The sequence below is a fragment of the Panthera onca genome, chromosome C1, assembly GCF_046562875.1.
Source record: "Panthera onca isolate mPanOnc1 chromosome C1, mPanOnc1 haplotype 2, whole genome shotgun sequence".
In the NCBI taxonomy this organism is placed as follows: domain Eukaryota; kingdom Metazoa; phylum Chordata; class Mammalia; order Carnivora; family Felidae; genus Panthera; species Panthera onca.
Window position 1 is genome coordinate 29423008 of NC_138346.1, and position 26094 is coordinate 29449101.

Genomic DNA, 26094 nt, shown 5'->3' on the forward strand with positions numbered 1-26094 from the left:
TACCTAGCAGATTCTCAAAAAAAATTTTCAAGTAAACAAATAAATAAAATATTGAATAAATTAAGGCAGCAACAGCTACATGGATTACATAACATCTTCTGAGTGCCGCTAGTAATTCGATGATACAAAATTAAGTGTGAACCTGGTTCAAAAACACAAGCAAATTTCTCAAAATATTTCGATGAGAAAAAAAAAAAATCTCCAGGCCCTGAAACTGACCGCAGATGCGTAAGTGAGCGTGGCCAGGATCAGCAGACCTTCCTCGCTAGCCGATAGATTCATGAGCCACTGAACTTTGGACTGATCGTAACAGTATTATAGCAACAACTAATACTCTTTTAAAGTAATAAAAATTGATCACCAGCAAAACACACATGAAAATGCAAACGTGATTCGTCTTTATTGAAATGGGAAGTATCTTTGGTTAAATTATTTGATACCTCCTTAACGACAACCAAGCACCATCCCCGCAACCACGTTCTCGTCACTGGGGCTCAGCCGGCGTGGGGAGCATGCACTCAGAGAAGAGACATGAAGGAGAATAGCAGGCCCAGCACCACGGCGGAAGATGCCGCCTTTCCAGCACTGTCCACGCCCCAGTATTTCTCATAGACGTCATCCAGGACCGACAGCATAGCTGCCATGCTCTCCTCGCAGGTGGCCTGAATCTGAGCTTCTGGCAGAACAAATCCGTATGTACCATTGTCCCGCAGCTCAAACGTGTATGAGAAGGGGATCCCAATGTCCCGAGCCCAGTCTCTTGAAGACCCTGATGTGGCATCTACAAACGAAAGCATGAAGGCAGAGGTAGAAGTTATACTGGGAAAGGACCCGTCTCCATGGCCATTTCAGGGAGGAAAGGCTCGGTGCAGGAAAATGAGTAGACTTGTTCATAGTAAGGATTCATGGGTAGTTGTCTTCTCCCTCTCGTTGAAACGAAGCCCCCGTAAGGGCAGGGATTACATCGTGTCTAACTTCTCTGTTCCCTCTCGCCCGTCTCCCAGAGTACCTCGCATCATGCCCGGCACATAGCAGAGGACTAGTTAAGCTTCTCAGCTGAATCAAAAACTAGGAAAACCCAGCATTACATGGCAAGTGAACTGACATATAAAGGAACTGAAGCAAAATGAGCAACAGGGAAAATATTATGCAAATATCATCCAGGTGGTCCTCAGGTGGGTGGGAGATGTGGTGGCTGAGGATGGGGAAAAGCAGTGCGTTGTCCTTTTAACTAAATTTTTTATTGTCTTAGATCCTTTCTCCGAGCCCCACCTGCTTTGCTTTCTCAGCCTGATAGGTCCTCTGAGAACTGAATCAACTGACCAAGGGTCACTGGAAAATGTCCTTCCTGTTAACTCCTGTACCTTCTCACTTGCCAGCTCTTTTTAACTGAAGCCAGAGGGAGTTCTGGTATGCGCCAGTATATTAATTTTTTTTTTCTTTTAGCTCACACCTTATCCCTAGAGAGCATAATTCTAGATTGGTACAGATTCCCTTTTATCCTCAGTCATTTTGATTTGTACAACTTCCTGTTGACCTCTGGAGCTCTTCCGTCCTTCTCCTGCCCATCCCACTCCCCAAAGTCCACTGGTTTCTTTTGTTCCTTAGATACTATTGAAGAGGAGAAAAAAAAAAGCTACTTACATAAAATATCTGCACTCGATCCAACTCTATAATTGGTTCCATGCTTTTCTTTCAATGCATTTGCTGCCTTCTGTCCAACTTGGATCTGTAGGTGGGAAATGCAGAGACAGATATCTGGTGTTAAAAATAAATCCAACAATCCAGAGGGTTTCATATTTTGTCCAAATCCTTTTCCAGAGTTCCAGACCATCTTCCTAACTTCCTATTGGACCTCTATACCTAGGTAGCCTGCTGGTACCTCTGACTCAAAACATTCACACCCAATTTCATCATTCCCCCACTAATAAAGCTATTCTGGTTTCCATATTTCTGATGCCCCATGCTCCTGCAAACACATGTAAAATCTTGCCCTCACCTTTGACTCTCTTTCTTTCAAATGGTTACCAAGTTGCATCTCCAGTGCCATCACCCTATTTCAGTCTCATTACCTCTGAAATGGACTATTGTCATCTTCTAGTAAGTTTCCCTTCCTTTCACCAATCCTTATCCTAACCGATCTCCTCTGGCTTCCAGGTGAACTTCTATAGAGGAGAACTATGATCATGATCTTGCTCAAAAGCCCTACACTTAGCTGCCCATTGAATTAAGCCCAAGCTTCTCAGTTTCATATTTGAGATTGTAGGCTTATAGAATTTCAGAGCTGGAAGCAACACCCTTCCTCACACCTACCACCATGTTACCTGACTACACGGGAAATCCGTCAGAACCGGATGATTTCTAATGTTCCAACCTTGCTCTCTGCAGACCCTTTTCTGAGATCAGAGCCACCAATACTGAGAGACCAAGTGCATTGGCTATGTTTAGTAGCCTTCTGATAAATCTCCTCACGTACCCTTTCAACAGTCTTCTCTAAGTATTCTCCAGCCCGGACTCCCTAATGTTTCCCCTTAGATTCTACACAAACACCACCCAAATCCTCCTACCCACTCCCTGTCTAGACTGGGATCTACCTTGGCTTTCTTTACCTCTTAGGGCAGCCTGACTGCTCTTGCAGATGCATCAGTTCCCCTGACTTCTGACTAGGGATGAGCCTAACTTTAAATCTTGTCTTTTCCTTCCTGGTCCTGTGTTGTCCAGGTGAATCCTAAGGTATGACAGAGTGGCGCTTGGGTAGAGTAGGGATAGGCACAATGAAATTCAAAAGGAAGAGTAAAAAAGGTAGTAAGTCGTGGTGGGTCACATATAGCAGTTGAGAGTAGCATCCTTAGGGCATTTGGGACTTTCTGTGTGTGGTGAAAATAGAAGAAAAAACATTCAACTGAACATATATATTTAAGATTTTCGCGTCTTTACTCAATACTGAGAATTCCATCTTGGGCCATTCACCTTCTCTCTCTCTTCCTGAAAAGAGATTCTACGTCTGGCTTCGTTCCTGGTCTCACGTTGTCCAGAATTGACAGGATGGGTAGTAAGGGCTAAAGACGCATAAGAAATAAAGCTGGTTTTCATCATTAACACTGCAAAGGGGTATAAGAGTTGTCTGTAGAAGAAGAGAAAATGATAAGAAGGAGAAGAAAGTCAGAGAGGGGATTTCTGGAGAGAGAAATTCTGCTAAGGAAATAAAAATGAAAGGCGAAGAGAAAGGATCACGGTAGTTGCTATCCATAGTGAAATGAACAGCCAGGGGAAACAATTTCTGTGATTTACCAACTACAGTTCCTTTCGAAGTTCTTTCAAAGTCCGGTAGAGATACAAATTGCTTTTAATTATTTGTCATTCCTACGTGTCTCTGCATTTCTTTGAGTGAAACTACATGCTGACTGGTCCATGTGGGCCTTAACTTTTATTTGGATTATATGGACCAGTTCCAGGCTATATTTTCCTTCCAAATGGCACTTGGATTTTTTTTTTCTTCTGCACTTCACCCCAGATGATGATTTCCCTCTTCTGATTGCCAGCCATTACTTATTTTATCCTACGTAATTCCTTTCCCTCAAATCCTGGCTGTGAACTTCTGATTTTTTTTTTTTTCAATGATCCCATTAGCAATTCTAATGGGGAAGTCGATAGGAGCAGGAAGAATAACATAGAATAACATATAGGAGAAGCATACAATGGTGGCCCTAGCTTATAGACTTGGTCCTTTCCAAGAAGATAAAATAAAATGCGAAGATTCTGACTTCTATCTTTCGGGGTGGACCTCCTGATTATTCTTCCCTCTCCTTTTGACACTATACCCCGAGGCCATACAGAGCCAATTTCTCCGCTGCCTTCTTCTCAGCCTACAGGAACTTCAGTCAAAATAATAAAAATCCCTTTGCCAGTAGCACATAGTTTACATTTCTAAAGACCTCAAGCCTCCTTCATAACTCCTTCACTGGGCCCAGAGAATTTCCTATAGTCGTATATGCCCAGGCAGACACACAAAAAAAAAGGTTGATGAAGGCCCTGGCATGTGTGTGGGGGGATGGAGCTTGGGATGGAATCTAGCAGTTGAGAAGGAAAGGGTTCAAATGAAAGAATGTCTGCATTTAAAACATTAGAATTTTTACAGCCATTGTAATTTCCAGAGCCATTTAGAACAGGGCTATATATAGTTATGTTTCCCCTACATAGTGATTGCCAAGTTGTCTATCATGCAGTGTAATATTTATCATGATTTCTACAAATTTCTGGTTTTGTAAATATATAGAGATTAATTGCTAGTCTCTGGTCGTTGTAAATAGTACCCAAACTGGAAATCTCCTTAAACAGTTGGCTTGATTCCGTGCCTCTGTGCACTCTATCAAAGCTTACCCTTAGGTTCTTAACCCAAAACCACTGCTAGCTAGCTTCAACAAGGTTGACACAAGGTGGCAAAAATTTCACACTGTCTTTTTTAGAGATGATTGTTCATGCTAACTCTTCAGCTCCTGAGACTGTAAGAGATACGGAATTGAAGCAACCTTTCTCAATTCAATGTCTCAGTTTCTGCCTGTCGTTCTAAAGTGTTCTCGGTAAGTCCCACCTTGGAGTTACCATCCAGTAGTGGTGATATGTGTGTAACAGGTCTCTCCTGCCCTCTTGCCTCTTCTAGCCTGTGGCCAGAGGGCTCTAACCAGAGAGCCAACAGCACAAGAACCTCTCACCTTTGCATACAAACCTTGCAAAATGGTCACCTAGTATCTGTTTCCCTGAGCCACAAAAGGAACAAAGTTCCCTAAAATTATACCGGGGTTACAGGCTGCTTTTTTATTTTGCTGGTGGAAGGCGTGTCCCATCAAAGATCTATAACAGCCTGTCTTTGGTGGTTCATTTGTGTTTGCCACAGATCCCTTTGAGCAGAAAGTAGACATCTACAACAAATGCCACAGAAACCGGGATATAAAAAGGGTTCTGGGCGTCTCAGCTGAAAGCCCTGTTTCTACAGTTTCCTTTACAGAAGAAATGAGATTTCTAGAGCTCAGGGATAGGAAGAACTAGGACACAGTGGTCTGGGCATCTAAGTTGATAGGAGTTCCTAGAAGCTGCAAGCCGTTTCAGAGCAGAGAGACAGTTATGAAGTGACTAAATGAATGTAGCCTCTGGAGTCTGAAGACATGAGTTCCAGTCCGGACTCTACCAACCACTGCCTGGGTCCCCAGGCCTCTGTGATCACAATAACAAGTGTTGATGAGCATGTGGGGCAATCGGAACCCTTGCACACTGTTGGTCGGAGTAGAAAATGGTGCAATCCCTATGAGGAACAGTATTTTCCTCATAAAATTAAAAATGATTCATCGATTCATTTGATGATTCATCGATTCCATGTCTGGTTGTATACCCCCAAAACTGAAAGTGGGATCTCAAAAGAATATCTTTGTATACCTATGTTCATAGAGGCATTATCTGCAATAGCCCAAAGGTGGAAGCAATTCAAATATGCAGTGATGTATAAAGAAAATGTGATACGTACACATGATGGAATACTAAGCCTTAAAAAGGAAGGGGATTCTGACATATGACACAACGTGGATGACCCTTGAGCGCATTATGCTACATGAAATGAGCCCGTCACAAAAAGACAGATATCATACGATCCTACTTGTAGGAGGTTATCTAGAGCGGTCAAGCTCCCAGAAAGTGAAAGCAGAACGGTGGTCGACTGGGAGCTGTTTTTAATGGGTAGCGAGTGCCAATTATGCACGACAAAAGAGTTTTCTCGAGATTAGTTGCACAATAATGCAAATACACTTAACACTCCCGAACTGCCCACTTAAAAATGGCGAATTTTAGGTCATTCCAATTTTGTCATAATTAAAAGTCGAAAAAAAAAAATAATGCTTTACAAAAGATACCAAGCATTCCAACAATTCTAAATGTCCTCTCCCTTTACTTTGTGTCTTTTGTCCTCGGGTTCCTGAAAGGGCAAAGACACCTGTCCTTTTCAGCAGTTTTGCCCGGTGCTCGGGTAAACACAGCTTCAGAAGAGCCAGGTGAGACAAAGTGCAGTTTCCCTGCCCGGCTTGGGCCTCACGGGCGCTCCCCCTTACAGACATTCCTAGGCAAATACTAGAAGCAGAGCTTAGAAGAAAATAAAGCATTGTGTTTAGCAGAGAAGAGAGCAGATATTATTTAGCCATGTTATTTTAGATATGCCATATTCCACTAACAGCTGGCAAGTTCTTTAAAGCACGGTTCAAAAGCTATAATTGCTGAACGGAGCTTCAAGAGAATTTACAGAAATGAAAGCACATTCCTGCAGATTATTAACATAATCGTCTCATTTATATTATAGACGAATACCTAAGATGTCTCCCAACTTGACACTTTGTGAAACAGGTAGTTAATTAATGTAGGTAAAGCAGCATTTAACCTGAAGCCTTCCCAGCAGGCGTCTGGCAAGGTGTAAAAAGCAGACGAAAGAAAATAAGGAAGAGCGGGGAGAACAAAAGCGGGGCTGGAGCCAAAATCTCGAAAATGGAAACCGAGGAAAGGAAGGCAGGGGTCCCATGGAGGCTTTTGTTAAGACTCTGCTGCTGTGGGCTTACCAGCTCCTCGTGGTTACTGGACTTATTTTTAGTGTAGCCATAAGGAGTGAGAATGAGCTGCCCAAAAGAGTGCATGGTCAGGAAGCACACGATGTTGTCCTTCTTGCTCTCTATAAAGCTGGAGACAGCTTTTGTCTCTGGTTCCGATACCGGTCCTGTCCCGCAGAACGTTATATCTTGGCAGTTTCTAGATGCGCCGATGCCTGGAATATACGGGACACCACGGGAAGGTCAACATGATGCCAGTTGAGAACTGAGGACAAGGAGTCACCCTTGCTCGGGGCAACCCGTGGGTGGAATCAGGGTTTTTCCTGGCTTGTCGAAGTTAGTTCCCGTTAAATTCGCGAACAAGGATGGTCACTCAAGGAGGAACTCAGAAAGGCAGGAGGGCTGACCTTCAGACTTAGAGACAAACTCCACGCTTCCATGGGCTGCAGAGGGCGATGCAAAATGAAATGGCATTCCTTTTACTTAAATCTGTGCGGGGCCCTGAAACAGACGTTTGGGAACCAGTTCGTGGGTTCCTAGGTCAGGCTCTGCCATAGCCTTATTGGCCTAAGTCTCTTTCACTGACTTTCTGGCTTCCATATCATGAGAGTTATTTTGCAAGGACGCAGTAGCCTGTTCTCACTGATAGTATAAGGACCATCAGCCGCACACCTTGTACGCACTGGGCACTGTGGTTGGCTCCTCCTCTGTGGAAACTGATCAAATCTCCACAACAATCTACCGATTGGATGGTATGACTACGGGCCACATCTTACTATTTTATTTTATTTTATTTTAGCTTAGTTTAGCTTAATTTAGCTTAGTTTAGCTTAGTTTAGTTTAATTAATTAATGAATTTATTTTGAGAGAGAGAGAGAGAGAGAGAAGAGGAGGGGAGGGGCAGAGAGAGAGAGAGAGAGAGAAGGAGAGAGAGAGAATCTTAAGCAGGCTCCACGCTGTCAGTGCAGAGCTCGACTTGGGGGTTTTGCATCTCAGGAGCCATGAGACCATGACCTGAGCCGAAATCAAGAGTTGGATGCTTAACCAACGGAGCCACCCGGGCGCCCCCCCAGGCCACATGTTAAATAAGAGAAAACTAAAGCAGAGAAAGATGAAGCGATTTTTCCAAGACCATACAGCTGTCAACCCTTATCATCTGGTTTTTAACCAGACTGCTCTGAACTATTTTTTTACCTCTTTATTTGCTTCTGATTCCTTGGGCATGTTGAGATTCAGAAACATGAAAATGCTTTAAGAAAGAAATGTTTGCCTTATTTACTTCTGCCTCCCTGCTATAAAAATAATCTGCACGGATAATTCTCTGACTTTTCTTTTCTTTACGGTAATTCGTATATTTAAAAATAAGGTGTGGGGCACCTGGGTGGCTCAGTTGGTTAAGTGTCCGACTCTTGATTTCGGCTCAAGTCATGATCCCGTGGTTCATGAGATCGAGCCCAGCATTGGTTTCCATGTTAATGGTGTGTAGCCTATTTGGGATTCTCTCTCTCTCTCTCTCTCTCCCTTTCTCTCTCTCTCTTTCCCTCTCTCAAAATAAATCAACTTAAAAAAAAAAGAATTGAAGTTTTAAAAAATAAGGTGATAGATTTCAAACATATTCACTTGATCTAGGTTTTCTTTGCCCTTGTTTACCCCATCCCACTTGATGAGAGTCCTGCATTTGAGTGTTGCTGGTTCTTACTATATAGATGTCATTCCTTAGAACAAAAACACTGGTCAAGAAGTCCAGAGAGTTGTGCAAAATTAGCTGTCTACTTCTGTAAATTATATCTCTAGTAGTTCACCTCGGTCCTAGCTTCTCCTCTCTGTTTTTTGTTCAGCAGGTCATCTACTAAACATGTACTTACTACACCACGATACATTGAAATTTCGATTGAGATCTGTCCCAAAACATGTGCCATTATTGTGTGATGAACGGGATTTCCTCCAAAGCCGATCCTGTAACAGAGGAACATAGAAATGCTGCTGTTCTAAGGTCTCATAAATCACAGTGTTGGTAATGATTGGGTGGCTCTCAAACATAAAAATATTCTCTAGGATTGTCTGGAAAAACTTGCCTTTAACATAATGAAGCTTGTGCATGTAATTTTTAGTCTCACAGAGGGGCCAGCAACCCCCAATAACAGAAACATCTGTACAATCCAAGCGTACCTACACGTAAACCATCAAATTGGATGGAGTATGGCCTTTTCCTCATGAGCAGATAAGCAGTGCCTGGTGGACGTGATCTGCTTAATCAGGGATCGCTTCAGAGAGTCATTTTTTATGTCCGAGTGATACAGGATGAAAGGTAAATAGCTTGGCAGATGGAAAAGGGCTGTTCCAGGTGTATCAGTGATGGTCTCTGCACATTTCTGGAAGCAAAAGACTGATGAGCAGAGATGAAGATAAAGACAAGTTTCTCCGGACAAGCTCAGAGGAAAGAATTTGATTCACACCCACGCCGAAAGGCTATTGCAGAGAAAGGGGTCCCAGGAACAGCTTTTGGAGGAGCAAAGGGGGAGAGGGAGGAATGGATACTCTTTAGAAACAGGGCTTCTTGTTTGTGGAGTGATATGCTTTAGTGAGATTTTAAAGAGGAAGCTTTTCTACTAACTAAAAACCTTATGAGATATTGGTTCCCTGTGTGAGTGATCACAATGAAAAATGAAAGTTGGGTTAGAGTTTATATATCATTTGTGCCCCTCATGCTTCAAAACTAGGTGGATACTAGGCAGCATATGAATCTTATACCAATCTGGCAAGCAATCCCCAAACTTTAAGGAGGTGGAGTTGGAGTTGGAGAAACGTTAACTCTGGCTGGAAAACTGGGAATACGTTAAAAACAAACAAACATAAAAATATGTGTTGCATTTCAACTGTAAAAAGACCTCAGCTCTCTCAATCCTAAACCTGATGTAGATTGTTGGCTTAACATTATTGAGTTGATTTTTATTCCAAATGGGGTTTCTTTCTTTCCATGGCCACAAAACATGTTGGTCGCTCCGACGACTAAGGTCAGAAAAACGAACCTGAGTCAAGATCTAGTTCGTGAACTCATTCCAGAACCAGACTCGACATACTCACAGTTGTCCAAGTGTAGATATAACCATCTATGTTCAGAACGGGAAGCACATAAAAGTCCAGGTTTCTAAGCAACTTTTTTATCCTTGAGTCGTCTTTATAGTTTTGTAGAATCTGAAAATTTAAGAGAGAAACATTTGGAATGCTCCTGGGAAGAGATATTTTCTTTCAATTTTCTAACAATCTCAACTTAATTACAAGAGGTGATTGTACATGGAACTTCTACCCTTCTACCCTCCAGCCTGCCTCAGTTGTCCTGTTTGTTATGGTAGTGGTTCTCAAGCTTTATTGTGCATCAGAATCACCTGGAGGGTTTGTTAAAATATACACATCCTGGCTCTCTTCCCTCATTTCCATCCCCTACCCCTAATTCCCTAGGTCTAATGTGGTAAGAATTTGCATTTCTAACAAGTTCCCAGTTATGTTGATGCTGTTGATCTAGGAACCGCACTTTGAGAACTACTCTTTGTAGGTATCTTTCTGTTGGTTTCTCAAGACTTATAGGGTCCAGCTAATAGGTAACAATTCACTGAGCAAGGTATTTTCCACATGCTAAATCTCTCCATCCATACAACAGACCCCCCTGAAGAAGCCACTCCATGCTCCTTCTGCTGGTGAAAAAGTAGGGATCCTAGTGTTAGAAAAATTGCCCAAAATTATTTGAAAAAGACAGCACCAGGCTTTACTCATCTCTGACTTCCAAGGTGTATTGTCATATACACTTAGGTATGTTAACCTTCCAGTAAAAATTATTTAGGATCCACTAAAAAGAGATCAGAATACCTAACCCAGTTTTCAGTAAAGCTACTTATACATTCCATGTTCCTTGGAGTGAAGGAGTAATTCATGCCTACATGTGAAAGAAGCATGCTTTCTAAATAGCTGTTGTGACAGGTATTTTGTTGGGTGGTTAACCATTATAAGAAAACTAAAGAGGGACGCCTGGGTAGTTCAGTCATTTGAGCAGCCAACTTCAGCTCAGGTCATGATCTCATAGTTTGTGAGTTTAAGACCTGTGTCTGGCTCTGTGATGACAACTCAGAGCCTGGAGCCTGCTTTGGATTCTGTGTCTCCCTCTCTCTCTGGCCCTCCCCCCCCCCAAAAAAAATAAATAAGCATAAAAATAGAAAAGGAAAGAAAAGGAAGCTAAAGACACTTACTTCTTTCACAAACCATTGGCAAAAAGCTGGGGCAATCCATTCCCTGGCATGAATTCCACAGTCCATCCAAATGATCTTCTTGGGATTATTGGATGGTTGACTGATCTGGAGGGACATTCATGCTCTGTTACCAAACAATTGCTTATAATCATAAGCCACTGTGCAAAGTTATCAGGGTTTTTTTATTCCCCCACAGGTCCCTTTCTTCCTCAACTCTGTGGTTCCAAGCACGAGGCAGGGATGATGGCAGAGACATTTACCAATATGACCCTTTCCGTGGCTGCTCTTGTTCTCCTGCTAGGTACCTTGGCTGCTATTCTTAGGACCATATTCTGACTCCCCGTGTCCCCCACCCAAAGCCTGGCCTTCCCTTCACCCCTATTTCCTAATTATAAATAAAGGCAGAAACCCCCAAGTTATAAACCAGGAGACCAAGTCTTTATAAACCTTATAAAGGCTTACCACATAGGATTCACTCAGAGTGGTAAAGTACCTACAAGAAGTAAGGTTCAAGTAGTTAAAAATGAATCCGGGTCTTCATTTAAACTTCTTGGAACTGTTGGGGTGCCTGGGTGCCTCAGTCGGTTAAGCACCCGACTTCGGCTCAGGTCATGATCTCATGGTCAGTGAGTTCGAGCGCCGTGTCGGACTCTGTGCTGACAGCTTGGAGCCTGCTTCAGATCCTGTGTCTCCCTCTCTCTCTGACCCTCCCCCATTCATGCTCTGTCTCTCTCTGTCTCAAAAATAAATACTTTAAAAAATTTTTTTAACTTCTTGAAACTGTGAATGGATCCAAATACATAACCTTCTGCAATATCTACTAAATTCATTAACTTCCCCTATTCCTTAGAGACTTTTCCAATCCCAGTCAACCAAATCTTCTTTCCTTTCTCCCTGTGCCATTCTTGTACATCAGTTCAGCCTTAGAGGGGTGGGGTGAGTGGGGATTAACCTGGCAAGTGTGGATTCCCTTTGATGGAAAAGAGGTTGTGAACACTCCCAAGTTTGTAACAGTCATATCTGTTTTGAATGTAAATGGCCTAGACTCTAGTCATTGAAAGCCTTTGGAAGAGGTTGATCAAGAGTCTCCCTCTTTATCAATGAGAAATTTACAAATTGAGATAAATACAAGACTGGATTCATCATATTCAAGGAACCTTTTCCCTCTAACCTCACCCATTTTCAAAACTGCCAGCATATTTCCTAATCCACCTTTTATCTTAACTCTCTTTTATAATTACCCCTTTTATGAGTGTGTGTATTTGACGATTAGTTTCTTTTTATTGCTTCCTTATTCTTTAAAATATGCCCCAGGCAGAGGATATTTACCCATCTTTTTTGGCTGACTTAGCTCAGAGTTTGATGGCCTATTGAAAATCAGGTAGGTAGTGAATGAGCCAATCATTCACTCAATTCCTGAGTAAATTCTATTTCAGAGCCAATACAACTTATTTTTTTGTAGTTATAGATAACTCTCAAATTTGGGAATGTGTTTTGTAAATTAATATGTCTACAATAAGTGGTAATAGGGCAGTGAACCAAGGAATTAAGGTAATTCTCAGCCTTCTCACTCACCTTCAAATAATACATGGGCCGGGTCTCATAGGTCATTCCCAAGAAATGCTGTGTCACGACTTCTGCGTACTTCTCACTTATCTGGATCATCCACTGATAGATCTGAAACAGTCAGGAAGGACTGCGGATATCAATAAGAAAATTGTTTGCTTGCCTCTAATTAAGATAACTGCTTCTCTCATTAAGAAACTGAACTCTGGACTATTTGTTCTACATTACAACGACTGTGTGCTAAACACACTACAAGACTCAACCAATAAAGTATCACTGACTGCCTCCCATTTTCTTTAAAGATCTACTCTGCCACCCAATCTTAGAACACCTTATTGAACTTTACAAATAAATTATTGAGAATTCATAGTTTCAATAATCCACTGATAACAGGGAATATGAGAACATCATACTGGGGCAACTGGGTGGGGTGGCTCAGCCAGTTAAGCCACTGACTTCGGCTCAGGTCGTGATCTCACAGTTCATGGGTTTGAGCTCTGTGTTGGGCTCTGTGCTGTCAGCTCAGAACCTGGAGCCTGCTTCAGATTCTGTGTCTCCCTCTCTCTGCCCCTCACCCACTCATACTCTGTCTTTCTCTCTCTCTCAAAGACGAATAAACATTAAAAAAAATTTTAAAGAAACATCGTACAATAACACGTCCTTCAAATGGTCACACACCTCTAGGCTTCCATGTGGTACCCAATCATGCCAGAAGTTTCAGTCAGGCTTTTGGGGGATCTTTTGGGATCCCAGCAATATCCTTTGCTAATGCCCATGGATCCAAGATTAGAGAGGAGCTGGATATGCCCTTTACAGAACATGCCAATAGAAGTTCCTCAATCAATCCCAACTCAATCATTTTGATTCATGTGAGGAGACCTGAATGGATGTTGATTTAATTAAAAGTCTTATACCATGCTTGGAAAAGCAGGGTCTTATACCTTCACCTGTATGTCAGTACTATGGGATTCTATAATGGTGAATGGAATAAGGGAATTCATAAACATAAAATATATTAGGATAGTCATTATCCTATTGAGTGTGGGGCAGTCCCACACTCAATATCTGTATAGTTGAAACATCTCTTCCATAAGAGTTATGGTAAATAGCAATAATTACTTTGGGATAACAAATATTCTGTTCAAAGAATTTGTATCTCGATTGAGATACATGGAATATCTGTAGATAAAATTCATTATTATAACACTAGTAATAGGTCAGTGGGGTTTTTTTCAACTCAGTTCTGTTGACTGAAGAGAGCAACAGCTTATCACGTGGGTATTGTGCATGCTTCTTGATGGCACTGAGACAGATGAAGGTGTCTTAAGCCGTGGGAGGGCTACAAATAACAGCACAGCAGGAGCATTTATTTCTTTATTGTTTAATTTTTTTAATGTTTATTTATTTTTGAGAAAGAGAGAGACAGAGTGTGAGTGGGGGAGGGACAGAGAGAGAGAGACACAGGATCCGAAGCAGACTCCAGGCTCTGAGCTGTCCTCACACAGCCCAGTGTGGGGCTCGAACCCATGAACTCTGAGATCATGACTTGAGCTGAAGTCAGACGCTTAACCGACTGAGCCACCCAGGCGCCCCCCTTCATCATTTAATCAGATGTAGTATAGTGTATTCCATTCACTCTCACAGAAAAGCTGCAAGATAGGTACTGATTTCCTGTTTCGCAGACGAGGAAACTGAGGATCAAGGAGGTTAAATGTTTCGGTCAAGGTCACAGAGCAAGTGGCCAAGGCAGGTGTGACCTTTCCTGATACCAGAGCATAATCTTTCCAGGGGCCTTACTGTGCCTTCTTCAAATTTTTAGAATCTTTACTGCTTGAGGGTGATTGTTACAGAAGAATGTGTAAATTTGTTCCTGCATTCTTTGAAAAAAAATTCTGGAAATTATTAATAGACCCCCCCCAAATGCTGAGAGAATTCATGATAAAGCCTATTTGGAAAGCCACTTGGGCATTTATATAAAAATTTAGATGTGCTTATCCTTTAACCCAGAGATTCTATTTCTAGAAAATTTATACTTCGAAAAAAGCTTGGCGTAAAGTCACAAATATGTCTATAGAGTAGCTAATTCTTTCCTGTATCCAGTTTCAAAAACAACAACATCTTAGTAGCAATACAAATATTTCTTTAAAAAAATTTTCCCTGTGTCCTTGCTTACCTCCTCCATGGGGTGATATCTGGTATAGGAATAGGCGTCCAGGCCTCCCCTCTGGCTCACTGTCTCTTCCACAACCTCTCGTCTGTGTTGTGCTAGGGATCTGCAGAAGAAAGCCAGGCTGAAAGCAGGGAAGAAACTTGGATGTCCTGAACAGTGAAAAGCTGGTAAAAAGGTGGTCAGAAGCGATGGGAACAGGATTTGGAGGAGAGAAATTCAATGTTAGCGTCTTCTCGCTGTGACTTACTGACTGTGAGACCTTGGGCAACAATTGAGTCTCTCCAAACTGTAATTTCTTCAACAGTTGGGTGAGGGGAGGACAGCCACTCCAATCTTGCAAGGAAGCTGAGATAATTCAGTAAGATGTTGTAGACGAACATACTTTTCAATTTGTAAAAGAAGTAACAGCTATGATTTATTGAACTGAAACTTATCATGAGACACTCAAGCAATTTTTTTTATTTTTTTTAATGTTTATTTTATTTCTGAGAGAGAGAGAGAGAGAGAGAGAGAGACGGCAGCAGGGGAGGGGCAGAGAGAGAGGGGAGACACAGAATCCAAAGCAGGCTCCAGGTTCTGAGCTGTCAGCACAGAGCCCGACACGGGTTTCGAACTCACGAACCGTGAGCTCATGACCTGAGCCAAAGTCGGGCGCTTAACAGACTGAGTCACCCAGGGAGACACTCAAGCAATTTAAATCTCCTTCACTTCTCTTGACCACTCTGGGATAGGTACTCATAGTATCCCCATTTCAGAGATGAAGAAATTGAGTCACAGGGAAAGTGTTGGGATTGACTATAACTGACAGCCTGATTGAAGAGCCTGCAGTATTCTTTAAATTATTTTTAAAATGTTTTTGAAGTATGATTAACATACAGTGTTACATTAGTTTCTGTTATACAGTATGGTGATTTAACAATTCTATACATTTCTCAGTACCTATCATGGTAAGTGCACTCATAATCCCTTTACTTATTTCACCCATATCCCCATTCACCTCCCCTCTGGCAGCCATCAGTTTGTTCTTTGAATTTAATAGTTTGGTTTTTCTGTTAGTCTCTTTTTTTCTTTGTTCGTTTGATTTGTTTCTTAAATTCTACATATGAGTGAAATCATGTGGTATTTGTCTTTCTCTGTCTGACTTATTTCATTTAGCATTACGCCCTCTAGGTTCATCCAGGTTGTTGCACACAGTAAGATCTCATTCTTTTTTATGGCTGAGGACTATTCAACACATGTATTATAATAGAAGATAGGCTAAAATAGGCAGAGAGGAAAGGATTAGGATCTGAGTTCCCGGTGGGGTGGGGGGACACATATTTTGCAACAATGCAGGGAGTGTCTGACCACAGCAAACCCCCTCAAGGCTTAAGTTTCCTCTTAAGAATGTAACAGACCTCCCCCCCCCCCACCCCACTCTGATTTCCCTCAGGAATTTGACAAAAGACCTAGGTTCCGCCAGAAACCACCCCTCATACAATGGAAACTAGCCAATCAGGGACGGAGAACTCAGCACCTAGCCAACAAGGGTAGAACCTGAGAAGGAACAAGGGAGAAGTGAAGGGGAGGGGGAGGGCTGACCAGAACCTTATAAAACAAGGACCCTTCCCTATAGTCCTGGGGCATTCACTTCTGAATGTCCCTTCTCTGTAAAGAGAGCTTTCCTACTATTCTTCCTTTCTAATCTTATACTCTGATAAACTTTTGCCTGCTGCTCATTTTGTGTCCACCTCTTCATTCTTTGAAGTGGCAAGACAACAAATCCCGGGTATTGTGGTAAAAAAAATCCTCCAACAGTATTGTTTACTTATAATACTCCATTATATAGATACATATATAATGCGTGCATATATATATACACACACATACACACATATATATATCCACCCCCCCCACACACACACACATATCAATAACCCACATCACAGTGGAACATTTGTTATATTCAATGAACCAACATCAACAGACACATCTTTATTTTTCAAAGTCCATAGTTTACATTAGGGTTTACCCTTGGTGTTATACATTCTATGGATTTAAACAACTGTATGATGAACTGTATCCACCATTGTAGTATCATAGAGTCTTACTGTCCTAAAAATCCTCTGTGCTGTCAATCCCTGTCCCCCATCCCCCAACCACTGGCAAACACTGATACCTTTACGGTCTTCATTGTTTTGCCCTTTCCAGAATGTCACAGAACTGGAATTACACAGGGTGTAGCCTTTCAGACCGACTTCTTTCACTTTAGTAACATGCATTTAACTTACCGCCATGTTTGTTCATGGCTTGATAGCTCATTTCTTTTTAGCGTTGTCTCACATTTCATTGTCTGGAATTACCACAGTTCATGTATCCATTCACCTACCAAAGGACATCTTAATTGCTTAACTGGCACTCATGAACAAAAATATCACAAACATCTGTGTGCAGGGCTTTGTGTGGACGTAATTGCCAATTCATTTGGGTAAATCCCAAGACACATGATTATTGGGTCATACGGTTAAGAGTATGTTTAGTTCTGTAAGAAATTACCAAATTGTCTTCCAAAGTGGCTCTCCCAGCCTGTGTTTCCACCAGCAATGTCTGAGAGTTCCTGTTGCTCAACCTTCTTCACCAGCATTCGGTGTTGTCACTGTTCAGGATTTCGCCCATTCTAAGTATGTAGTGATATCTCATTGCTTCCACTTTCAGTTCCCCAATAACATGATGTTGAGCATCTTTTTGTACCCTCACTTGCCATCAGTAGATCTTCTTTGGTGAGGTATATGTTCTGGTCTTTGGCACATTTTTAACTTACGTTTTTAATTTTCTTATTGTTAGGTTTTAAGAGTTCTTAGTATATTTTTAAATAACAGTCCTTTATCAGGCGCATGTTTTGCGCATATTTTCCCCCAGTTTATGGCTTGTCTTCTCATTCTCCTGACATTGTCTTTTGCAGAGTAGAGTTTTTTTAATTTTGATGAAATCCAAGCTATCAATTATTTCTTTCATTAATTGTGCTTTCGGTGTTGTATTTAAAGTCTTGCATTATCTTCTAGAAGTTTTATAGTTTTGCATTCTAGATTTAGGTCTGTTAATCCAATTTGAGTTCATTTTTATGAAGGGTATAAGGTCTATGTCTAGATTCACTTTTTGTTGTTTGGCATGTAGGTACCCACTTGTTCCAGTACCATTTGTTGAAAAGACTATTTTGCTCTGTTGTGTTATCTTTGTTCTTTTGTCAAAGATCAATTAATTATATTTACGTGGGTCTATTTCCAGGCTTTCTATTTTGTTCCAGTGATCTATTTGTCTCTTCTTTTCATCGATACATTGTCTTCATTACTGTAACTTTATCATAAGTCTTGAAGTCAGGTAGTTTCAGTCCTGCAACTTTGTTTTTCTTCAATATTGCGTTGGCTATTCTGAGTCATTTGTCCCTCCATATAAACCCTAGAATCAGTTGGTCAATATCCACAAAATGACCTTCCGGGATTCTTATTGAGATTTCATTGAATCTATAGATCAACTTGGGAAGAATTGACAATAGTGAGCCTTCCTATCTATTAATATGGAACATCTCCCCATTTATTTGGTTCTTCTTTGATACCTTCCGCTAGAGTTTTATAGCTTTTCTGATAGATCTTGTGCATATTTTTTTAGGCTTATACCTAAGTATCTTATTTTGGGAGGTGATAATATAAATGATAATATGCTTTTATTTTCAAATCTCTCTTATTCATTGCTGTTATATACAAAAGCAATTGACTTTTGTACATCAACCTTGTGCCTTACAACCTTGCTTAATTGCTTCTTAATTCCAGGATGGGTTTTTTGTCAGTTCTTTCAGATTGTCTACATGGGTGATCATGTCATCTGTGCACATAGTTTTCTTTCTTCCTTCCCAGTCTGTATACCTTTTATCTCCATTACCTGTCTGATGGTATTAGCTAAAATTTCCAGTGCAACGTTCAAAAGTAGTTGTGAGAGTGGACATCCTTGCCTTGTTTCTAATCTAAGCGGAATGTTTCTAGTTTTTCACCGTGAAGTATGATGTTAGCTGTAGATTTTTTTGTTGCTACTCTTTACGATGTAAAGGAAGTTCCCCTCTATTCCTAATTTACTGAGTTTTTATCAGGAATGGGTGCCGGTGTTTGTCAAATGCCTTTTCTGTATCTATTGGTTCTGCATCATATGAGTTTTTATTTCTTTGCCTATTGGTGTGATGGAATTGCATTAGTTGATTATCAAACACTAAGCCAGCTCTACACGCTTGAGATAGATTTCAGTTGGTGGCTGTGATGTATAATTATTTTTATATATTGTTGGATTCAACTTGCCGGTATTTGGCTGTAGATTTTTATATCTATGTTTATGTGAGATATTGATCTGTAGTTTTGTTTTGTGTTTTTTTCATAACACTGTTTTTCTGATTTTAGTATCCAGGCAATGCTGATCTCATTGAATAAGTCAGGAAGTATTTCTTCTGTTTCCATCTTCTGATACAGACTGTACAGAATTGGTAAAATTTTCTTTAAGTGTTTGGTAGAACTCATCAAAGGCCCCATTGGGGCCTCAGCTTTCTGTTTTGGACAGGTATTAATTATTAATTATATTTCTTTAATAAATATAGGCCTACTCAGATTGTCTATATATTCTTCATCTTTTGATAAACAGTTTAATAAAACTATTCAGTTCCGCTCCGCTATGCCAGATATTGTGCCAGCACTTAAGAGAATACATTCAGCACATTATATAATTTATTCTCATTACAACCCTGTGAAATGTTATCACCCATGTTTTATAAATAAAACAACTGAGGCCAAGAGAAATTCAGTAACTTGCAAACGGTTGCGGAACTAGTAAGTCGAACAGCTAGTACCCTATCTCTAAGTCATGCAACTGATAAATATTTTAGTTTCCTAGCTAAAAGGCTTTATTTAAGCAAGAAGTATATAATATTTTCATTACGAGCACATACCAACTGATACTTCATTCACCCAACAAATATGTATGGAGTGATTATCATATTAAGAGCACTAGGATGGGAGCCTTTGGAGAAGCTGGGGTGTGAACTTTTGGATTGTGACCTTGCACTGCAAGGATGTGTCAGAGATTGAATTAGTTAATGTTTCAATGACTTTTATCTATTTTCTCTTTTTTTTTTCCCTCTGAACATTCGTGGTATTATATCTGCCCTTTCCTTAAACCTTCATTTCCTTATCTGCAGAATGGGAATAACCATACCTTCCCAAAGGATTCTTACGAAAACTAAATAAATTAATACACTTACCCATGTTACAGTGAGCATAATTCTGACAACTAGTTAATGCTTGATCAGCGTTAAGGCACACTAGTAGTTCAAAACAAAGCAAAGCAGAACGCTATTTAGCTGCAATCGTTTTAAAAATAAAAATTGTGTGGAGAATACTTTAGCCACCTAACTGGTATTGTCTTCACACAATACTGAGCAACAAAATATTTTGAAAGAATTAATTAAAACTCAAGTTCCATTCGTAGCGACAGAACTCCAGTAACTGAATTGACTAAATTTTATTTTTCAATCTGGTTCATTTAGCACCATGTACCACAATTACCCACTGTAATAGAAATCAATCTCTCTAACATAATTCCATGGCTTTCAACTTGGAACCACATTTATTATTTTTAATTGTTACTAATATTTATAAGAATAGCTAATATTAATAAGAATTATTATTCTAAATTTAATAACAGTATGAATTTTACCTTATTCACTCTGTGCAAATGAAAATCTCATGAGATAGGATTGTCTAAATAATCAGTTAAAATAATGAAAATGAATTTTAGGGGATTAAAAGAAATAACTGTTATTAAAATTGTAATAGTTAAGAAACAACATGTTATTCAGGGATTGGTTTCTAATATTTATCATTCATTTGATTTTTTTTTTTTTTTTTAGTAAGCAAGAGTGCTTCATTTGGGGTGAGCAATTCTAATATAAAATATATATACTGATGCAAGCAGTATGTTGAGGCTGATCAACAAAACATATTATCTTGTAAAGAAAATATGTACAACCCCTGGTGTGTTTAAGTTAATAAAAATTCAATCTACACATAAATGTTCAAGGGCACATTTCATGTCTTTATCAAATAATCAGAAGATATATATATATATATATATATATATATATATATATATATATATTATGATACCAGCTAATCTTTATTGAGCACTATATGCTAGGCACTGATAAAAGCATTTACTTAATTCATTCAACAACCCAAGAGGTGGGTGCTCTTGGTACTGTATGCAAAATTAGTAATAGATAATAATAAAAGAAAAGTCGATTTTGTTTTTACAGACCTTAAAATCTACTTAAGGGAATAGACATAAATACTCAGCCATTAAATAATAAGCCATAAAGTGTGAAAAGGAAAGTGCCCGATTGACTACCAGTTCAATGGTACACTAAGTGTATTGGAGACAAAGGAGGGAGAATTCTTAACCTGAGAATAGCCAGTAATAACAACCAACTTTGTGCTAGCAATTATACGTGCCAGCACTGTTCAAAGAACTTGATGCATATATATACACTTATTTAATCCTGACAAAAATCCTTAAGGTAAATACTACTATCCCAGGTTGTTGTTTTATTCTGAAGATGTTGTTACATAGGTAAATTATGCATTTATTGTACCCTAGGGAATCAGCATAAAATATTTATTAGCCCATTTAAAACTTTGTCTACCTCTAATTTGGACTATGAAGAGAGCAAAATAAGAACGAGCATTATAAAGTCACTAGAAAACAATTTTAGTGCTTTTCCTGGAAAGAGGGAGAGAGGAAATGAAGCAAAGTAGAAGGATATCTTTTCAGCCTTCCCTTCATCTTTCCTCACATTGGCTGTCCTGCCTGTCCAGTCTGGCCCAGAAATGAGATCATCAGAGAGGCTTTCACAACACTGTTGGGACGGAGATGGTCACTATTCAAGAGCGACCCTGTTCCATCCTTCATATAGTTCAGCATTTATGGTTGAATATTTATCATAGTTATCTACTCAGCAGGGTAGGAAAGTGAGTACACAAAAAACAGGGCTGGTCCCTGGTGAGTTCCTGTTTCAGTTGGGTTGATATTCCCTGGCAATTCCACAATAGAGAAGGGAAGAAATTAAAGGTAACTGGGCACCATCAAGAAACAACATTTGGCTTTCCCCTAGCTAATGTCTGCTAAATGTATGAGTACCTTGCTTATTAAGCCCAACATTGAATGACTGAGTTCATTAAAATGCAAAAAAAAAAAAAAAAAAAAAAAAAAAAAGAAAAAAGGAAGAAAAAAAAGAACCGTATGGGATCTGAGTGAAAACATCTGATATTAAGAGTGCTTATCATTTTTCCATGAGATTAAACACAATACCTAAATCTCAGAAACCCAAATACTTAGTTCAAGCAATGTTTAAACCATATACTTAGAAAAGGCAATTCCTTGTTTCTAGGCGATTTCTTGGATGATGCATAATGCATGCAGAGAGGGAAGAAAAGCTGGCTAATCCCCCAAATTATCACCAGTCTCATCTCACTGATCAAATGAAAAGATTATTGTACTTTGTGTATTCTTTTTGAATAGGAATTCATGAAATGTTTAACAGAGAAAATGATCCTTTGGGGTACATTATTAATAAATACTGTGGATCAAAGATTGTCTAGTGGAATTTTGACTGGAATGTATAAAGAGGCAAAAATCTAATGAACACTGAGGCAAATTTTGTATTTTCAATACTTAGTAAGGATACAGTTACATGAATATTTCATGACAGTAATGTATTTTCAAACTTTTTTTCCCTTCTTATAAAATTAGCATACACTTAACCATGGAAAATTTAGAAAGTATGGAGAGGAGAAAAATAGAAAATAGAAAGAAGGAATAATCCTTAATAATCCCATCTCCCTGAGTCCACTGTTGATATTTTGGCATATTTCTTATCTGTATTTTATCCGTGCACATTTTTTTTCTTAAACACAATGCAGATTATATCTACATAAAATTTGTTTTTCCTCCTTTGTATTGCCTATCTACCAATGAAAACTTTTTATAAACATTAGTTTTAATGACTGCATAATATTTCACAGTAGGTATATATTACTAAGCATCACTTATTTAAACATTGTCATCTATGCTACATATTAAATCTATTTCTCCTTTTGTTTTTTTGCTATTGTAAATAATTCTGGAGTTAATGACTTTTTGCATAAATCTTTGTGCTCATTTCTGACTATTTCCTTGAGCTACATCCCAGGGAGAAAAATTAATAGGTCAAAGAGGATGAATATTTTCAAGCATTTAGGTCACATTGCTAAATCCCAAGTGATTTTACAGACTGACACTGTCTTGGGAGTATGCAGTATATAGGAGTTCACTTCCCTAAACGCTCAAAAGAAAGATTACAAAGCTTGTAATCTTTGTTAATCATAGGTTTTCTGGACCTTTATTGCATCACATGTAATGAATAGAGTATCAAAAATGGCAGGTAACCGATGTTTTGAGTTGGTAAGAGCCATAAAAAAAGTGGACATTATTTTATATTAGTAAATAATAATGAAGATGCAATCAGTCACTAAGGACCAAGACTAGCAGATTTAAAATGTTCTCCTTAAGAGCAGTCATAGCTGCACTTGAGTTATCCGATGGGAGTCATCTCATCAGAGTCCCATTGCCTGAGCCAAATCATTCCCCTAATTTAACCTGGGCTTGAAAAATATTTTTTTCAATAAAAGTTTTATGCATCTTTATTGAAGAAAATTCACAAAATGAATAGTTGATATTCACAAAATGAATAGTTGAAGGTAAAGGGGGAAAAAAATCACCATCCAAAGATAACAATGACCATTTTGGCACATACTTTTTCTTTTCTTTTTCTAGCTATTTTATTACATTTTTCCATTCTGCACCTTGCTTTTGGCATAAAACATGCTTTTTCTTATTCTATTAAAATTTTTTCATAATCATTATTCTAATGGATAAATAATACTCCATTATCATAGATCATATATCAACATGTATATAACCTAATATGGGACATTTAGGTTGTTTCCAAATATTATAATATTTTATGCAATATTTATGTTATTAATAAAGCTACATCTCCGTGCATAAAACTCTTTCTGTGCTTAGCTTATTTTCTCAATATAAGTTTTCAGAGACAAAGCTACTACTTGAAACAACGTGTAAGTTTTAAGGCTTTTGATATTTTTAAGCAAGTTGATTTTTTTCCCAATCAAAGCCCCATGACATATGCAAGTCTTTGTCTCTAATTTGTGAAGAAGAACCTCAGGTGGAAAGATAAATGCAGTATATATATATATATATGAAACCAAGTAAACTGATGGAAAACATGAGATGGACTGTTCAAAGAGGTTTTGGCACCGGAAAGATCCTAGACTCTCTCTATATATCTGAAATAAGACTTCCTATCAAGCTAAGAGATAAGCTGAGATTGCACTGTTCATCTGGGGCAAAAATCAGAGTGAACTTGCCTGTTCTGTGAGAGTGGGTTTATTGCAAGATTCTTTTAACCATGAAGCAAAAGGAAAAAATACTATCTACAACCATGCATGCTTGATGAGATATGCCAAATGAGCAGGATAAACCATGCATGAACAAAGGAAAATACACACTTTATGTGAAAACTATACCCCCCAACACACACAGATTTGATATACATTATATGTTTTAAAAAGTTATGATTCATTATGAAGAGAGAAAGAACACAAACATAAGCAAATGATACGAACAGGCAATTTATAAACTAATAAAATGACTAATAAGACAAAATCAACAAAATTTTATTAGAAATCAACAAAATGCAAAGTAAGGCAACTGGATATTTTCACACACAAACCGATGCAAGTTTTCTAGAGGGCAATTTGGCAATAAGCAATATGATTCTTACATTTTCCTCAGCTTCTGAATGAGGAATTCTACTTCTAACTTATATTAAGAAAATAATCAAAGACTTGCAAAAAATTTTTATGTGGCTGGATGCTCACCATGGCATTATTTGTAAAAATGACAAAGTAGAAATCAAGCATATGCCCCGTAGGGTACAAATGATGGGATATTATTAATGATTGTAATATGTTTTAAATGAATTATGAATGTCAAAGGAAATTTTCAATAATACAATTTAACAGAAAAATTCTGACAATAGTACTGAATCTATCCATCTATCCAAAAACATTAATAGTAACTATATCTTAGTGAAATTTTAAACATTTTTAAACATTTTCTCAAATAATTAGCATAATCTTATTTACCAATTATGAACCTGTAAATAAAGGATATAGAATTTTCATTAAATTTCCTTTTTTCAATCACACACGACATGTCTTTGGTATTTATCATATGTTATGTTGGAAAATATTTGTCAGATATTTATCTATTTATTCAAAGATTATTAGAGTAACGTTGAATGACAAAACTTCCACAATCTTTATTATTCTTATTTCATGGTGGTGCATATGGGTTGGAAAAGGGGAGAATCCAGCTATACTGATCTTGAAAAAAGCTTTCCATTTAGACAGTCTAAATCAAGATAAATCAGCCCCTCTTCCCACTTCACTCTCACCCATCATATCCCAGCTCCTCAGAAACCAGGATCCCCAAGAGGTAAAGGGTCCCAAGCAGCAGCTTCATTCTCCTGCAGAAAGAACTAGATAATCCTGGGCTTCTCTTGCAGGTTAATGGACCAAGCACCTCTGAGAATGCATAAAGGCAGAGGCTCTCACAATCAAGATAAGATAAGTCAGTTAATGGATGTCTCAGCAGAATTTTATGTGAGCAGTTGCTTTATTAACTCTATCGTGTCCTCAAATAGCTTTTTTTTTTCTTAAGTAGTGGAAAACACTACCATTTTATTTTTCATTTCTCCTTGAAAACCAAATTCACACAAGCTCTTGGCTCCACTAGATCCGGAAAGAAGTTCTTCCCTACGGGAAGTCCTCATTCCTAGGCATCCCCATCACCTGTATTTACTTAGAAGCTGATTATTCCTGCTGTTCTCTCCACACAGGTCTCTGAGCATAATGGGTTGTATGTCTTCTGCTCTGGGTATGGTGGGCATGGTTATTATCAGGATTTCCACTCCCCTCTTAAAGCTTTACGTTGGGTCAAATTCCTTCTCTTGTTCTGAGAAATCACCCCACCAGCTTCTTAAACAAATCCACGTCTCTCTGAATCTGAGCAGTGAAAACATTTTAAATCCCTTCCCCAGTGGATTTTCCCACACACCCCTCTCACATAAAGGACTCTGTCACACACCCCACTATGTTTCCAGACAAACCCAGGATATGCCTGAATCTCAGTGATCACTAACAAGTAAAAGTTCAAGTTAAGATTGTTGTTAAAAGTCTAATTGAGCAAGACAAGCTTTCGTGCAGAGAAGTGGAGGATTTAAACAGAGTCTTTGGCATTTGGAGACTTAGTCTAAATCCTGTGCTCCGTATTCATTCATTTATTCGTTCGTTCATTCTACAACAATGTAACAAATACCAACTACACACCGGGCATTAGTACA

The 26094-nt window shown here is 39.0% G+C and overlaps 1 protein-coding gene across 1 annotated transcript; it reads right to left on the reverse strand.

The window, feature by feature from the left end:
* Positions 1 to 377: 377 nt before the first annotated feature.
* CPO (carboxypeptidase O) lies at positions 378 to 25283 on the reverse strand. The gene is made up of 9 exons (XM_060623197.3): positions 25147 to 25283; positions 14562 to 14661; positions 12398 to 12499; positions 10823 to 10927; positions 9666 to 9776; positions 8447 to 8537; positions 6594 to 6796; positions 1645 to 1729; positions 378 to 781 (listed from the first exon to the last, which is right to left on the reverse strand). The coding sequence occupies exons 1-9, from the start codon at positions 25212 to 25214 to the stop codon at positions 519 to 521; spliced, it is 1128 nt and encodes a 375-aa protein (XP_060479180.3). The 5' UTR covers positions 25215 to 25283; the 3' UTR covers positions 378 to 518.
* Between the last annotated feature and the right edge of the window lie 811 nt (positions 25284 to 26094).

What these genes read in the sequence shown, in the direction of transcription:
- CPO (XM_060623197.3), bottom strand. Translation starts at nt 25,214, where the DNA reads ATGAAGCTGCTGCTTGGGACCCTTTACCTCTTGGGGATCCTGGTTTCT. An exon ending in GAGGAGCTGGGATATGATGG is followed by an intron (nt 14,662 to 25,146) that starts GTGAGAGTGAAG and finishes TTTCTTCTGCAG; the next exon opens with ATCCCTAGCACAACACAGAC. An exon ending in GCCAATGGTTTGTGAAAGAA is followed by an intron (nt 9,777 to 10,822) that starts GTAAGTGTCTTT and finishes TTAAATTTTCAG; the next exon opens with ATTCTACAAAACTATAAAGA.